The sequence below is a fragment of the Podarcis liolepis genome (assembly GCF_965112155.1).
Source record: "Podarcis liolepis genome assembly, chromosome: 9".
Lineage (NCBI taxonomy): Eukaryota > Metazoa > Chordata > Lepidosauria > Squamata > Lacertidae > Podarcis > Podarcis liolepis.
In genome coordinates, this window is record NC_139564.1 from 36,085,210 (window position 1) to 36,102,340 (window position 17,131).

At 40.6% G+C, this 17,131-nt stretch overlaps 1 protein-coding gene across 9 annotated transcripts in view; it reads right to left on the minus strand.

The window, feature by feature from the left end:
• The window catches only part of INPP4B (inositol polyphosphate-4-phosphatase type II B), a gene marked incomplete at its 5' end in the record, with an annotated part of 265,188 nt that overhangs the window by 81,085 nt on the left and 166,972 nt on the right, over positions 1-17,131 (minus strand). For all 9 annotated transcript variants that reach the window (XM_083519885.1, XM_083519879.1, XM_083519878.1 and 6 more), the window contains 3 exons: positions 1,373-1,520; positions 6,407-6,479; positions 9,491-9,602. In XM_083519885.1, coding sequence (XP_083376011.1) covers positions 1,373-1,520; positions 6,407-6,479; positions 9,491-9,602 — 333 coding nt within the window. The remainder of the gene's footprint in view (positions 1-1,372; positions 1,521-6,406; positions 6,480-9,490; positions 9,603-17,131) is intronic.

Genomic DNA, 17,131 nt, shown 5'->3' on the forward strand with positions numbered 1-17,131 from the left:
GGTACATAGTATGCCTAAGATTTTCCGAGCTAAGAAAACTGCAAAAAAAATTATCCTGTATCTGGAACACGGAAATGAGGGACAAACACGTGCAATATTCTATTACATCCCATTGGTTTTCCAGAATGGCTTTTATGTCATGTGAAAGGTTAAACATAATGCACAAAGTTAACAGGGAAACATCAGGAAAATGAATAAACTGCAGTTTGAATGACACCGGAGAGCTTTTTTGGCTAAAAGGCAAGGCATAAATGTTATAAACAAACACAGTAATAAATGAGCAGCACAAGGCATTTACAATCTAGCTCAATTAAAATTAAAACACTAACCTTTACAACATTAGATCTGTATTTAGCTTTTTGTTGCCTCACATTTGACGAACTGTCTCTGTGTATTCTTAGAGACCTCATTTATTATATAACTCCTGGCTACAGGCCTCAGCTCCATGCCAATAAACAACAGAAGTCTTAACTTCCCAGTAGCTGTAAGGATCCCCTGAGGCTCAAACTACGGCCCTTCCTTTCTCCATACAGCTGCCCTGCAAGATTAGCTATCAGAACCGCAGCTTGGAACCTCTTTCTGGCAATGAAATATTCTGACACTCTGGACTTGCTTCACCCACTTTCTGCCCATTGGACCCAAAGGCCTTCTGCTGCAACTGGGACTTTGCATGAGCAATAGGGTCTTAGTGGCATTTCTGTGCAGTGGTTGTCGGTGACCATTGGAACACGTATAGCAGAAGGCAGGGAGGTCAACAGTAGGTGGAGCTGATGGTGTAATTTAAGCATATTGCTTCCCCCAAAATAATCTTGGGGGACTTGTTAAGGGTACTGGGAAATGTTGCTCTGTGGGAGGTAAGCTACAGTTGCCAGGATTGTTTGGGGGAAGTCACAGGTGCCAATGTGCTTTAAATGTATGGTGTGAAGGCAATGGATGATGGGCAGAGCCAATGGCAGGCAGAAGTTACTCCTTCCAGCTTTGTCCCCATTCTCTTCCCTGCTGAGTTTTATGAGGGAAATGCTGAGATGAAACTGATAGCTAGTGTCACCTCTGGAGCTGGTTGGAAGAAGGCAGGTAAGCAGGTGGGAGCTGGCCGAGGTTGGTGGGGCAGTGCCCCCCTTGCCCTAAGAGGCCAGCCTCCACCATTCCTCTCTGGCTTCTGACTTTGACCAATGGCTCAACTCCTGACTCCCAGCCTCTGGGCTCACCTGTGGCAGCTGCCTGCAGCTCAGTCCCAACACTGGCAGACTGAACAGGTTGAAACTGTGTGGATTCCTAGCAGTGAACACATGGATTTCAGTCAACTTCTATTACCAATGTTATAAAGACAGTTTTATAGCTTGCTTTTACTTTTTCATGCTGTTTCCCTTACCTTCTCATATCCTCCTTTATGTGCAGGCTGATGAGTTCCTTGGGAATATGAAAAGAAAGAGTGCTCTCAGACATCTGTTCTCGTACACACATCCACTTGTTGTCAGAAGTGGGGAATCTATATAACTTACAGATCGGGTTTTTTAACACTGCAAAAGGAAGAAAAATGATGGGGTTGCTTAATCGCAGCTATATTTTTGGTTCAAAAGCTATCACAGTGGTTTATTAGCGAAATAATTTATCTCTTTCTTGCTGTATTTTAAAAATTAAACCCCACAAATAAATCTATTCTGCCTTTAATTTATTGTTATTATTTAATTTATTTCAATAAATTAAAGGGAGAGTCCCTTAAGTTATGCTACCCAAACAGAAGACAATTAAATTCTACTTAGAACACTAGATGCTGGATTTATTACTTCAGCTGCACTAAGATTAAAAACTCAGGACTACTGGCACAGATTCCTAGGATAAAAGAACTTGGCTGAGAAATAAACAGTGAAATCTCAACGAGCAGCTGATGACATTATGATCATGTGTTATGAATGATAATATTCTCCTGGCTCCACATCCATTGTTGTTTTTTGTTTTGCTTTAAATAAAATATACTTCATCTTTTGAAGCACTTTTGTGGTGGTTCAGCTGATTTCTTTTTACTAGCCGGGCAGATTCATAATGGTCTCATTACATAGAATCTCATTATACTTTCCAAAATTGTTTGATAAAACTTGCTCTGCTGTAGATAAACAACAATAGAAATGGTATGTTTCAGCCACAGAGCCTTGCCAACAGGGCTAATTCATATATTCAAAAGTTGGGAAATTAATTCAAGGCATTAGATTTGGAATCCTTTTTCCTTTGGCCATGGGCTTGCAAGTGCCATAGCAACTATGGGAGATAACTTCCCATCCATTAGCAAGTTCTCATTAGCAAGCCTGTTTGGACAACACAGAAAGCTAAACCATGGCTTACCAGGGATACATGAATGTGCTGCAGAGGAGCCCACACTTGCTTTGGTCTTCCCTAACCCTTTCAGCGTAGTGTGGCAGGGCAGCTAAGCCAAGGTTTGGTGCAGCATATCATCCTGGCTAACCTCTTTCCCCCTTAACCAGGAACTTAACCAGAAAAGGCTGACGCCAAGGGGAAGAAGAGTTTAACATCAAAGAGAAAGCTATTTTGATCATAGTTAGAGTCTGACAGACTTAGGGTAACTACACAAACAAGCACAAACCCGTATAAAGCATGAACCAAGCTTTTTAGTCCACAAAAGAGAGCCAAGGTGCTTCTGAGCTACAACTGGTTTGCAGAATATTATGGTCCTGAAATGTCTCTGAACCTAGGGTAGTCAGGTTAGCGGCACATTTCAGCCACATGTCAAACTTATTCCTACTGTGATTTTTATGCAATTACTGAGAGAAATTTATTTACTCCTTGTATCTGACTCAAGTCCCCTAATTATTATGAGGATCGTCTGCTAGGTGTATATTGGTCAAAATCTATAAAGGAGAGCTTGTTTACTGGCAACACACTGATTGTCTCTTTAGCCTAACCTACCTCACAGGGTAGTTGTGGGGATTAAATGAGGAGTGGCAGAACCGTGTATGCCACCTTGACTTCCTTAAGAGAAAAAGGTGGGATATAAATGCAATAAACAAAGAAAGAAAGAAGTTAAACTACAGGCTGAATTGGCTCAATTCCAAACTGCAGCAGGACTGTAGGTCAATTATTCAAAATCTCAGCTGCTATGCTTGAATATCCCTTGGAGGGACCAACAGTGTTTAGCAAATATAGGCTTGTTATCTCTGCAAGACACATATTTTAAATATCTGGGCATATTAGCTACTAAAGATTTAACTCAACTAAAAAGGAATTATGGCCCTCTCATCAAATGTCTGAAGTGTGAAATCAAAGCTTGGTAGGTTCTCGTCTTCACTAAGGCATATTGCAACCCTTAGAATGCTTTTACTGAAATTGCTCTATTTATTTCAGGTGTTGCCAACAAATCTCCCTCTTTCTCAATTACAGGGGTTGAGGGCTTTTGCCACAGGGACAAAAGAGCCAGATTAAGGCCTTCAGTTCTGTACACTAAAGCACAATGTGGTGGTTATGAGATTCCTATTCTCAGACTTTATCGTGAGGTGAGCCAGTTTCATCAGTTATTGTCGCTCCTCAAGAACCACACAGACCACACAAGAACCACGTGGATACCTATGGAGTAACAACTTAAGCAAGTGATGCTCTTTTGCTCTCTAGTTACTTAAGGCTTGAATAACCTCTTCCTAGGTGTTGCTCTGAAGGTGTGGAGGGGATAGCAAAAGTGGCTAACTCCCTTGCTGTCTCCTCTCCACCCCGGGAACAATAAAAATGATGAGTTAATTTGAAAATGACAAACTTTTGCTGCACAACCAACTTCTATCCTTACTACCAGATACTAGAACACAGTTTTACAGCTTTGCATGTGGGTAGTTAGAGACTTGCACGTCCTTCAGGCTCTGTCAGATCTTTGGCTGCTTTTCAAATGTTGGGCTCATCCACACTTCCATTTGGTCCATGACTTCTAAACACAGGCCTGAGAGATTTTTTCTTTTGTCCCACTGTTTCCCCCAGGAAAACCCACTGTTTACTGCTGAATCAGAGAAAATGTCAATTTAAGGGATGTATATGTGTGGATTGACACTTGTTCAGCGGTAAGCAGCAAATTTTCCTGGGAAAAGTATTGGGACACAGGAAAGAACTCTTGGACTGGTGCCAAGTGGAAGAAATCATGGGACAAAGGGAAGTGTTGGATGAGCCCCATGTTTGCAGCAGTCTGTTTGCAGGAAGGGCATCACCTTAGCCCAGACATAGGCAAACTCGGCCCTCCAGATGTTTTGGGATTACAACTCCCATCATCCCTGACCACTGGTCCTGTTAGATAGGGATGATGGGAGTTGTAGTCCCCAAACATCTGGAGCACTGAGTTTGCCTATGCCTGCCTTAGCCTATTGCAGGATCCTAGTTCAGGTCCTTTCTATGGGTTCTCAAAACTCAACCCATTACATCTGCTCTCTGAAACAAACAGCCTCACTAACCTATTGTAATATTACTCACTCCTGTGGGACATAATGTTTCCTAACTGCTACTGACCCACATTTTGATCTATGAAATATATACAAAACAAAAAGTTACTAATGATTCATATACACAGCTAAAAAATGAAGTTCAAAGAAAACTTCTGACTAGAGAAATATATATATATTGTGTTGCATCAGTTCAGGCAGCACAGATTTCTGGAAAGGGGCAACAAAAAGGCAAGATCATCAGAGGTGGCCCACTTCCTCTGACATGCCAATTACCTTTGTAGAATTTTGTTCCTTTCTTTTTTAAAAAAATAATAATCACATTTTCATAACACACACATGTAGAGAAAATATATTATTTTAATTTTAAGATTCCAGCTTTATATATGAATAGCAGTAAAAACCAAAATGTCTCGAGATAAAAATAAAATAGTTAAAATAGAGCATCTATGAGATTAACCATTGATACCTCATTCCCACTCTGTCACTACTTCATAACTCACTTGGAGCTGGAGCTCCATATATTAAGAACGCTCAGAATAATGCCAAGGGCCTTTAAGCTTTAGAGATTTTTTTTAAAAAACCACCACATGAGGCATGTGTCCCCAGCCCCCTATCTATTTCCAGAATTGTAAACAATACAATAAACTGTTCAAAGCACAGGAATGCAGAGTATAAACACAATAACTCTTGGTACGTATGGCCAGCTACTGCTGTAATTCCCATCTTTCGATACATATACAAAAGTAAATACATTACAGGCAAAGCAGAACAGATGGGAAATGCATATACTGTATCACCTGGATACAATGATAAATTACAGCACAGGTCAAAGCTAACTGCTAGAAAGGAATTTAATTACGGCTGCAATAATGGTCTGCATGAGGGACAATAGACCAAAGCTGAAACCAGGCAAGTCAGAGGTATTTTGGGTGGGTGGTTCATCAAAGGAGTGGTGTAAATCCTGTGCTAAACAGGGCTGTATTCCTCATGAAGCAACAGCTTTGCAGCTTGGGGGTACTCCTTGATTCATCTTTCACCCACTGGAAGTGCAAGATGCTTCTGCAACATTAAGTATGTGTACTTTTACCAGCTTAGGCTGGTATGTCAGTTGTAAACCTTACCTAGAAAGACAGAGCCTGCCCTCAGTTAGCTGTGCATTGGAAATATCCAAGTTAGACTCCTGCATGTGCTAGTTAGACTGTTGAGAAACTGCCGTTAGTGCAGAATGCAGTTTTTAGATTGCTAAAAGGGACTGGGGATTATTATTGCATTACGCCTCTGTTACGTCAGTGACACTGGCTCTCAGTCTGTTTCCTGATTCAGTTCAAAGTGCTGGTTCTGGTCTTTGCACTACATGGCTTAGGACCAAGGCACTTAAAGGACTGCCTGTCTTAAATGTACCTAGCCATACACTAAGAACTTCAGTGAAGGGCCTGCTGCAGGTATCTCCACCACTTGAGGTGAAGCAGGTACCCACCAGGGAGGACTTTTCAGTGGTGGTACCCCAATCATGCCCAAATAGGTTGTACCCAAAGAGGTTCATCTGGAAAGCTTGTACTGTATTGGCAAAAACCTTTTCATTTTCTTAAGTTTTTTTAGATGCATTTTTAATCTGGCTGGCTGTTTTATGATGCTTTTGTGGCTTTGTGGCCTTTTAGTTTATTATGTTTTATTTATATTTACAGTTTAATTGTATGACCTATAATGAATGAATGAATAAAAACTTCTAACTCTCTTAGAATTAACATATCCTCAATATGGATCAAGTTATTGTATGGTGCTAATTTATGGAAATATTATTCAATTTGAAGTTGAATATTACCCAGGAGCCAGGTTGCTGAAAAACACTGGCTCATAAATGGGTTTTTGTTAGAAACCATATGAGCACGGGGGTCACCTCCTTTCTCATAATTATATACATGTAGCATAGTGTTGAACATTAATTATTTCCATCATTATAGACTTAGCACACGTACCTGCATTTAATAAAGGTAAATTGTCTTTACTACTGGTGTTTTCTGGAGATGTACACTCATAAACCAAGGCACACTACAAAACAAAGGTTAAAACATTTAGAATGTTATGTGAGTATTCATCATATAAAGTATAAAAGAGTCACAGAACACACTGAAATTGGCACAACATACAGCAAGTATACTCCAGCCCTCTTCAGGTGTGAGGGCAGCAAGTGATCATGTTTGCATACAAAGTGAGTAGCAGATCAGGACCATGCATGCCGGTTCCACTTCAACATTTCCTTTGCACACCAGCCCCACCCCTTCACTCATAAACTTTGCACAAAGATCTGAAGGGGGATTGTAAGTACATTCAACTAGAAGCACTTATAAGCCTCCTAGTGATTGGAAAACCTGGTAAGGCAGTTCAGCAACTGAACTCATAAACTTTCTCAGATAAATTATGTCAGGCTCCATTACTGTGCTACAAAATGTTCCATTCAAAGCATCCAAAACCCTCCAACTCACTATGGAGCTATAAGAAGGGTACTTTGAAATAGGCATTCAGAGACGCATTCATTTTGTCTTGTTTCACCAGTCCCTCACTGTTACAGTGTCGTGGCTCCATTTGTTCCCAATCCATACATATATATTTTAATCTCCATCCCCTCAGCTTCCAGGGCTAATTCATAGCTCACATTCATTTTCCTCCTTGTTCACTGAAGAAAACATGTTTTGAAAAAGTCATTGGCAGGATAAGTGGCCTCACTTATGTTGTTGAAGTATATCCTGGGAATCAACATGTTGGGATTTGATATCATGATTTCCCCTATTACATTGTCTGAAAGATAATCTTCTTAAACCAATTTAAAAACATTACGTTTTTACCTACATAAAGCTGCTGTGTCAAGTCAGGAGCACGAAGGAGATGGCAGCCAATTGTCTGAGAGAAAGACAACTGTCCATAACTTTCTTGCTATTGTATCAATCACAGAGGTGCATCTTAAATCAAGTAGAATGTTCCCTAAAACAGGAAGAACTGGAATTACCCTCTTCCTAGGACTGGGGTGAAATGCTCAGATCCCTTTCCCAGCCTCATACATATACTATGAAAGTCGGAAAGGCATTCAGTGATTGGGGGCTAGGGAGAATTCACCAGCATTCCTGCTAGCCAATTTTAAGTGCCAGAACTAGAGATTGATTACTCTGTCAATTTTGGAGTCTCATTTCACCCAAATCTTAAATTTCGTTTACCCCATTTCCACTTAAATTTACTGTTAAAAGAAGTTCACACAAAAACGTGGGTGTACTTTCATGTGTATTTCTTACAATATATGTACACAGTGTTCAAAACTCCCATTGTTCTAGGCGCATTTCGCGACGGAATTACATTAGCACGAGCAGTTTCTGAGCTCTGGGGGTGCAGTACTGCATCTAAGATTTCAGGTTAAAACTGCAGAGTGGAAGGAAAGGAGGACCTTTTTCTGTCTCCCCACTTCCAACGACTCTCTGAAGACTGGAGAAGAGACCCTCTTAAGAATATTAGGGGGGTGGGCAGGCAAAGGACTAGACCATGTGAAAAATGAACATAATATTTTAGCGGCAGTTCATTCATTTTCAGCTTTGTATTCTTGTTATAAAAAAATCGTGCCTAGACATTCTGTGGTTGTGCCCACAACCCAGGTTTAAGGTGCCATTTAGCTCCCGGCTTTAATGTCTTAGTTTCTAACACTGTATGTACATATATACGCAACGTTGTCAATTTATGCAACATTTTTACAAGCAATTTCCCACTAATAGAATGCATTTTTGTACATGATCTTCGCTGATTATTTTCATATGCATTATTTGGTTGGCTGTTACAAAATTCAGTGACTTGTCAATTTCAAAGGAGAGCTGTGTTTTAGTTTGGGTATTGGTTTAGGAAGTGCAAGTTTGCTCAGTGAATTTCTCTCCCATCCTTACCTACAATCCCCATTGGAACAAAATTAAATATTGAAAACACTTTTGCTGCTGATTCTGTAAAACAGGCAGCAGATATAAACAAATGAATCCAGGGAGGCGACTTAATTGCTATGTCTTCTCCCAACCCCCCTTGCATTCAATGTGAAAGTTTTGGGCACATGACAAATTTCTACTGCATCTTCCTATTAAGATTGACATCTCACCTCCAATGCGTTATATGGAATCAAACACAATTCATTTCAGATCAAAGGTAACAGTAACAAAGAAAAGAGTCAGGGGTACATGTTTCAAAGGAGGGTTATTGTTACAATAAACCAGAAGTGGATTAATCAGAATACTCTGAGCATGTCACATATATTTTTCATTAGTTCAGGAGCACAATGTTGCTATGCTATCAACTGAAAATCATTGTCATTACAATTAGAGATTTCTTCCAGACTTGTATTTTCTAGCACAGAAATGATTTTTAGGCAGGTTCACAACACTTGTTTCAAATACAGTGAACATTGCTCACATACAAACTCCATTTTTTAACCGCTTCAATTTTAATTTGAGCCAGGGAAGAATTGTTCCATTCTCACTTAGCGCAATGCATCAAAATATTCAAGAGAGTTGTTATATCTTTGGTCCAAATATGGATAATCATAAGGTGAGTCTTTTTTTCAAATTAGTAAAGGAATCATTTGAAAAATTAAACTGATTCTTCATCAGAATGCTGGAAACAAAGCACTCCTACCAAAACTGAACCTCAGCTAACTGACAGGTTTTTTTTTTTTGTTTAAAAGGATATTATTTAAAACTTGCTTTCTGTACTGAGTAGCACTTGAGAAGGGTGGAAAACAGGGACACAGTCTATCCAAATTTTTCACACTGAGCTAATTATGCTTGATTGATTTTTAAATTGGTAATTTTGATCTAACAAAATGTGAGTTAAAGTTCTGTAACAAAACCATGTTCCATTTCAGTGTATTTTTAGTTGGGAGAGTTGAACACTCGGCGTCATGCTTTATTCTATAGAGGAGTTCCTTCATTTTAATTTGCAAATGCAAACTTAAAAGTCTACTGTGACCATACTAGTACATAGGCATCTGGCATATCTGATCATTCTAATTTAATTTGTGCACTGAGCTGGGTTCCTACCTTTTGTCCCTGCACATCTGTTGTGATGTGATCTGCCTCCCCATTCTCTGTCTCCCCCATCTTCACAAGGCTGACATCTATAGTGCCAAATGTTTTCCCACCATCCGTACTCCTGAAAAAAAAATGGAGAGAGGGAAGAGAGATTTATTTTTTTGCTGGTGTGGCAGTATCATTAATTAAATCCATTTCCTTCGGTCTGAAAACTGGAAGATGAACCTACACTGTATACATTTTGAAATTCTGCGAAAGGTGAAAAAGTAAGGCTCCCGTATCCAGGCTCACTTTTAGAATTTAGAATCCTGTATCACATCATACACATCCTGTATCACCAACCTAGCAGTTCGAAAGCACATCAAAGTGCAAGTAGATAAATAGGTACCGCTCCGGCGGGAAGGTAAACGGCGTTTCCGTGCACTGCTCTGGTTCGCCAGACGCAGCTTCGTCATGCTGGCCACATGACCTGGAAGCTGTACGCCGGCTCCCTCGGCCAATAAAGCGAGATGAGCGCCGCAATCCCAGAGTTGGTCATGACTGGACCTAATGGTCAGGGGTCCCTTTACCTTTACCTTATCACATCATTGTACAGATCGGAACAGAATAAAAAACAATAACATCACAAATTTTATCAGCAGCAACTAGCCACATTTCTGTCTCTACAAGGATGGAGTTAAGAAGCAGTATTGAAGGACCTTGTACTGTAATCTGTAAGTTACTGACTCAGAAACCTCCCAACTGTAATTTGGTCTGCATGGTTTCAGAATGTATATCAGAAGTAATTCATTTATAAAAGAAATGAACACTTTTAAATAAACAAACACCTTTTTAAAAACAAAACAAACAAAAAAGATGTTTAAATCTCAGCTGAGTCATTTTCTGTAGTACAAATGCAATAGGCTCCAGACAACAGGATGGAATTCAACCGGTGCCTAAAAGAAAGTAATAAAAGTTGTCTTGCAGCTATATCATTCAGCAGGGAGTTCCACAGTCTGGGTGCCACCACAAAAAGGTCCTTTTTGGTAGCCATCCATTGTTCCTTAGCTGGCAGTGGCAATCAGAGAAGCACCTTTAGAGAAAATATTAACAAAACAGGCAGGTTCCTGCAGAAGAAGGCAGTCCTTCAGATACCAAGGATAGAATGCAGAATTTCAATGCTATGAATAGAGAGGGTGCATTTCCCTGTGGGCAAGACCAACATCAGACATTTTTGCCATAATTTGATTTCATGACATCACAATGCACACTATGCACACAGAACCCAGTCCTCCACGTTAAAGCAATCAATTAGCATATGGAAGAGTCTTCCAAAATCCGAACCTATAAGGTGGGTTGTAATGCTATTACACCACACCATAGGCAGGAATAAGAGATGGCAGCTCTGGACTTCTGCGGATCTCTTAGCCCAGCATCCCTGACTGGTAGCATATGATAAAGGACTAAATCTCACTGGCTAATCTGTACTAGCAAATCATGCAGATTACATTTTGGCTTCCCAATTCTGTTTTAAACTATTATGGTAAATCCCCCTTTAATTTGAATCATAATAGTTTATTATATTGACCTTATTATACCTCTCTGCCTCCCTCCCTTCACAACTAGCACTAATAAAAGAGGCTTCACTAACCAAGCAATCTGTTTGTGCAAGGAGAATGTGAATATGCAAAAACGAAGAGTGGTTGCTAGCTCACATATACCTTTAAAAAGCCCAGTTGCCACAACAGATGTATTGGTCAAAAATGTCAGTTTACAGCAGATTAGAATGTTTTGATGAAAATGCTTAACTTCTGACTCATTGCCAGTTTGCATTAAATATTCAGCTATTAAACTATGGATTACAGACTGTCACAGGTTTAATCCTGTCGGTTGCTATGAATTTCAGAGGCAATGAAACTGTATGTAGCCTGCCAATCATATACCATAAGGCTACGAATGAAATCTTCTCTCTTTCTGTCTCTCTTTTGCAGTAAACACATCCACTCCTACCAAACAGAATAGGTAATTTATTTAACAAGGAACAACTTAGATGTTCATGATTTCTTGATCAAGAAGTTCACAAGGCATTACCAGAAGTGACGTGATTAGAGTACACTTAGAACCATAACATAAGATTTAGATAAGTACAGTGGTACCTCGGGTTACATACGCTTCAGGTTACCTATGCTTCAGGTTGCAGACTCTGCTAACCCAGAAATAGTGCTTCAGGTTAAGAACTTTGCTTCAGGATGAGAACAGAAATCGTGCTCCGGCGGCGCAGCAGCAACAGGAAGCCCCATTAGCTAAAGTGGTGCTTCAGGTTAAGAACAGTTTCAGGTTAAGTACGGACCTCCAGAACGAATTAAGTACTTAACCCGAGGTACCACTGTAATGTAAGTGAGATATATCATAACTTTTGAATCACCTTCATAATGGTTTTGTAGCGATAGGTTATATTTTTAATTTCATTTATAGACATTCGAGATTTCTATTTCTATTTACTGCCATTGCTATCCTCATGCATGAAAACAATCAAGAAGTATATGGAAAGCAGGAATATGGCCATTGCCCATACGAAGAGAGTTATTCCACAGCTTGTAAAGCTGTAAACAGATCAAATCAGTCAATGCAACTGAGAAAAGCCATCATCTAGGATACTTAGAGGAAGAAAAACACCTGCAGATACATCTTGTCTTTTTATTGTCTGAGATTGTTCCCATTGTTTGATGCTGTTTTTAGAGTCCAGGCGTACTGAGGACAAGTTCTACACAGCTATGGAACAGAATGGAATAAACACTTGGTTCAGTACTGTGGCTTATAAATACCGTATTTCCCATTGGAAAGTACGGCTCCCTGCCTTGTGAAATGAGGAAAAAGACAGATATATGGTTGCTATGGTTATTAGGTTTTGGCCAAGGCATGGAGCAATACACGAGTGCCTCCAACAGCTAAGTGTTCTGATAAGACCCTGAGAGCACCTGTCAGTTGCCCAAAGACAAAGAGAATCTGTATCTGAACAGCATAGTGCAGTAAATTTGTGTGATTCAAAACATTTTCTCCTGACCTGCCATTTACCAATACAGAACCAAATCTCAGTTGTAAGTGAAGGAGGGAAGAAAATGAACATATCAGCAAGCAGGAAGATGTGTTGGTGGAACAGAAATATTTAATTCTTCACTGGACTCCATCTTAGCTTAATCTCATTTTCACACAAGCAGGGCTCACACCCTCCCAGATGCCTTCATTTTTGCTGCTTGTAAGAATTTTGCATTGGGTTAGGCTTTTCTGTGTTGCGTTTTCCACAGACTTTTTGTATAGCTCTGATTAATCTTTGTTACCACTTTTGGAAGAGTTTATTTTTCCCTGAATCAGAACTGTTCCTTGTGATTTTTACACACAACTACCTTTTCTGTTTTTTTCCTGCATTTTGACTGGTTGCAGGCTTGAAAGTAACACAGAATTCTTTGTCACAACTATAAACAAGAATTTGACAACCTCTTTTGCTGGCTTTGCAGTTATTCAGACTTTCAACAGGATTTGGGTTTGCTTTTGCAGCTGTTTCCTCAGGGCTTTAATCCCTCTCAAGGGAGGATGGGCTCTCAATGCTAAAGTCTGCTTTTCCCCTTCACCACAAGAAAGTTACTATCTACAGTCTCTGAATCAAAGTTGTCTGCAAGCTCATGGAGCAACACAACAAACACAGCCCCTCCCCTAAGATGCTCACTTAATACTTGGTGACCAAAACAAAACAAAATTGCATCGTCCAACACTTTCTTCAGCTTGCTAAATCATTTCCTTCAATTCTTTTCCCATTACAGCCTTTGACTGTTTAATCTCAGCCAAACAATCCTATGTTTTTTTCCTTAGCTTCACCTGCCCCATTCAGAAATCTGTGCAACCCCTATAAAACATGAGAAAATTTATTGTGATTTCTCCCCCTATTCACTAGCAATACTCAGATCTGTGCAGAGGTATGCGGGGAGGTTGGTACACTTGTCCTGGTTGTGGTTCGAGGACCCGATCCCCGCGTAGTGGAATGAAAACACAAGGACACGTGATATAAGGTTAATGGGCAAGAAAAGGCCACAACTTTATTGATTACAGCAAGTGAAAAAGTATTGGCTTAGGCATTGGATTACGTCAGCTGACTCCACCCCCTCAGAGAGGGGTGAGTCTAAAACAGGGGGGTTTATTCACCAGTAGGTGGAGCCTGTTGATGCTAATCCAACTATAAGCTCTTCCCTGATGTCACCGAGGGTCGTGCCATGGCCTCCCGCCACGAATACACGACCGCCGGATTCCTTTAACGGAATACCCAAAATTGAAGGCGCAGGCGATGGCCACACCCAGCCCTTCGACACACCACAACACATTATTCCAATGACTAACCTACCCACCAATACCACAAAAGTTGTGACGATTGCTACGAGGTAGGCGAAAAAAACAAAAAGCCTAATGCCAAATGGAAAAATTCCTACCAGGCCCCCCGGACAACCAGGGCGGCCAACCTAAGGTCCATAGCAAGGCCAAAAGAAAACTGAGACCCTGAGCTCTAAGGGAGTGGAGGGTGGGTGACTCGCGACGGGACGACGAAAAGTGAGGCCAGAAGGCTGGTGCCGCAGCAATTTAGGCTGTTAAACACGCCCCCTCTCAGGCACCTGGTTGGGTGCCTGCCCTGGTTGGGTGCCTGAGGCGGAGTCCGGCTCCCGACCACAACCACTCCCCTCTCTTGCAGGAGGAGAGTCTGTCTCAGTAGGATAAGCTAGTCAAGGGGCCCTGCCAGGGACCAGCTTTTTTTGTTTTTATTCATAATTTTATTCTAACAGGACTTCCACCCCCAGCCTCAGACAAGTTCTGCACGGATCTGGCAATACTCTTGTATAATTTAGACCTACATTGGCTCCCAGTACATTTCCAAGCACAATTCAAAGTGCTGGTGCTGACCTTTAAAGCCCTAAACAGCCTCAGCCCAGTATACCTGAAGTAGCATCTCCACCCCCATGATTCAGTCCTGACACTGAGATCCAATGCCAAGGGCCTTCTGGCAGTTCCCTCACTCTGAGAAGCGAAGTTACAGGGAACCAGGCAGAGGGCCTTCTCAGTAGTGGCGCCCACCCTGTGGAACACCCTCCCATCAGATGTCAAAGAACTATCTGACTTTTAGAAGACATCTGAAGGCAGCCCTGTTTAGGGAAGTTTTTAGTGACTGATGTTTTAATGTATTTTTAACCTTTTGTTGGAAGCTGCCCAGAGTGGCTGGGTATAAATACATCATCATCATCGTCGTCATCATTATTATTATTATTCATTGTAGAATCTCTCTTCCATACTAGCTTGCTGCTCTTTTGCCTCCTTCAGTTCCACTGAAATCTGCCACATATCTGTTGATTTCCTTTAGACTACCGTGGTACCTCGGGTTTCATACACTTCAGGTTACATACGCTTCAGATTACAGACACTGCTAACCCAGAAATATTACCTTGGGTTAAGAACTTTGCTTCAGGATGAGAACAGAAATTGTGCAGTGGCAGCGGGAGGCCCCATTAGATAAAGTGGTGCTTCAGGTTATGAACAGTTTCAGGTTAAGAATGGACCTCTGGAACAAATTAAGTACTTAACCCGAGGTACCACTGTATTTCAGTCCACTGACTCCCCCTTCCACCTAATAGAGCTCTTTCTTGCTTCCAGGTTACATGCAAGCCCTAAGATTTCACTTCCTTTTCCCCGAACAAGAACCTGGAGAACAAGATTCCTGAAGCAAGGAATCACTTTATATGGAGTATTCAGAGTAGCCTATCTCACAATAACTAACGTATTCTTAGCAGCCATGCTAACTCTTTTACATATGCTTTCACTCTCTCTCTTATCTCACTTCATCCTTTTCCTCGTCTCCCCGGCCACTCTCTTTTTGAACTTTCGCTTTCCAAGCAGCACACTCTACCTGTCATTCACTCTAACTCTGCCCAGAATTCCATCACATGCCCCTGTTGCCAATCACTATTCCACTCACTCCACTCAGGAACCCAGAGAAAAAAGAAAAGCTGATGGCATATTTGCATGTTCATACTGAGTTATGACACTCAGGCTTTCACAAGCATTACCCTCCCTCATAACACAATACACACAACTAAACCCTGCAGTCTAATAAAATATATACATTGCTCTTAGCAGCAATCCTTGATGAAAAGAACAGGTTTTTATTTTTATTGCAAAATCCTTAATTCATTCTGTAAACCGCCATTTCCATGCAGATTCACCAATTAAAACTGTGAAACCCTTTGCAGATTTTCTGCTTCCAGATAGTTCTAGTGATAAATAAAATGTCATTGAACAGATTTTACTATTCCTTTTGTTCACCCTAATATAAAATGCTATTACACACTTTGCCAAAGTTCATCTCCACTTTTCTAATGTTTTGCCAAGTATATAGAGCCAAGATGACACCCATCTGCTTCACTTTGGCTTGTCACTACCAGAAACAACTATTCTATGTTAGCTGTATATAACTGAATAAATAAAGTTGATTTGTGCGGAGAGAAAGAGTGCGAAGCCCCATATTAATTGCATTTCCTGAGGAATAAACATGCATTAAAAAAAACCTGCAGGTGTTTTGAAAGCCTAGCCATCAATTAAGCATGCATAATATGATTCGTATTTAATGCTCTCTGAATTCTTTGAATCTCTGAACCACAGCTTCTCAATTTCATGTTGTATCTCAAAAATAAAAATAAAGCAGAAGTTGCTTTATACTGAGTTGGACCACTGGTCCAATTAACTGTGTTTACTGACTAGCAGTGTCTTCCAGCCCTATCTGGAAATGTCTGGGGTTGAACCTGGAACCTGCTGCATATGCAAACCATGTGCTATTCCGCTAAACCATAGCCCATAAAGATGTATATATCTTAAACATGTACTACTGGAGGTAATAAAAAATCTGTTGGCCTAAGCAGCACACAAAACCCATCAAGTATTTAAACTGGAACTGAACAGCAGTAGAAGCAATATATATAGCTATCCATTTTTATTGTTATTATTGAAAATCAAGTAAGTTTGAATTTGGGGCACATGTGGGATACCATTAGCTCACCGGGCATATATCTATCCTGGCTAGCAAGTAGTGAGGTCCTGTTCCAGCTGCTTTCATCACTCAGAGAGGGCAAAACCAATTGAAACTGATCTAATAATCAGGCCAAGACTGTGTCCCCAGCCTCTCAAATTCTGAGTGTATTTAAAAAGCAGCCCCCAAGAGCAGTCAAATACATATCCTTTTGCCTGCAAAGGAGATGCTAAACTCATTGGCATCTCAGTAGATATAGCGCTGACTGACCAAGTCATTAATCACCAAGAAGAACTCCATAAGATGGCACTTTGCAGACATAATTGCAGCTGTTAGGAACAAATTACTCATTGCCATCACTGCTGTAGCAGAGCCCAGAATATAGATAATTTTTACATGTCTATTAGCTAAGATGTGAGTCATCTGGCCTCCACAGCTCCTTCCTTGATTAGCCAGTTATCGGGTCCAATTCTTTGAGGAAAGGGGAAGAGATAATATAAAAGCCTGTATTAAATTAATGTCCTATAATCTTGGGTGCAATTGGTCCAGATGGGGTACTATTCTGGTTCCTAACAATTGTGTAGCTCTTCCTCCATCATCACAACTTAATTCTC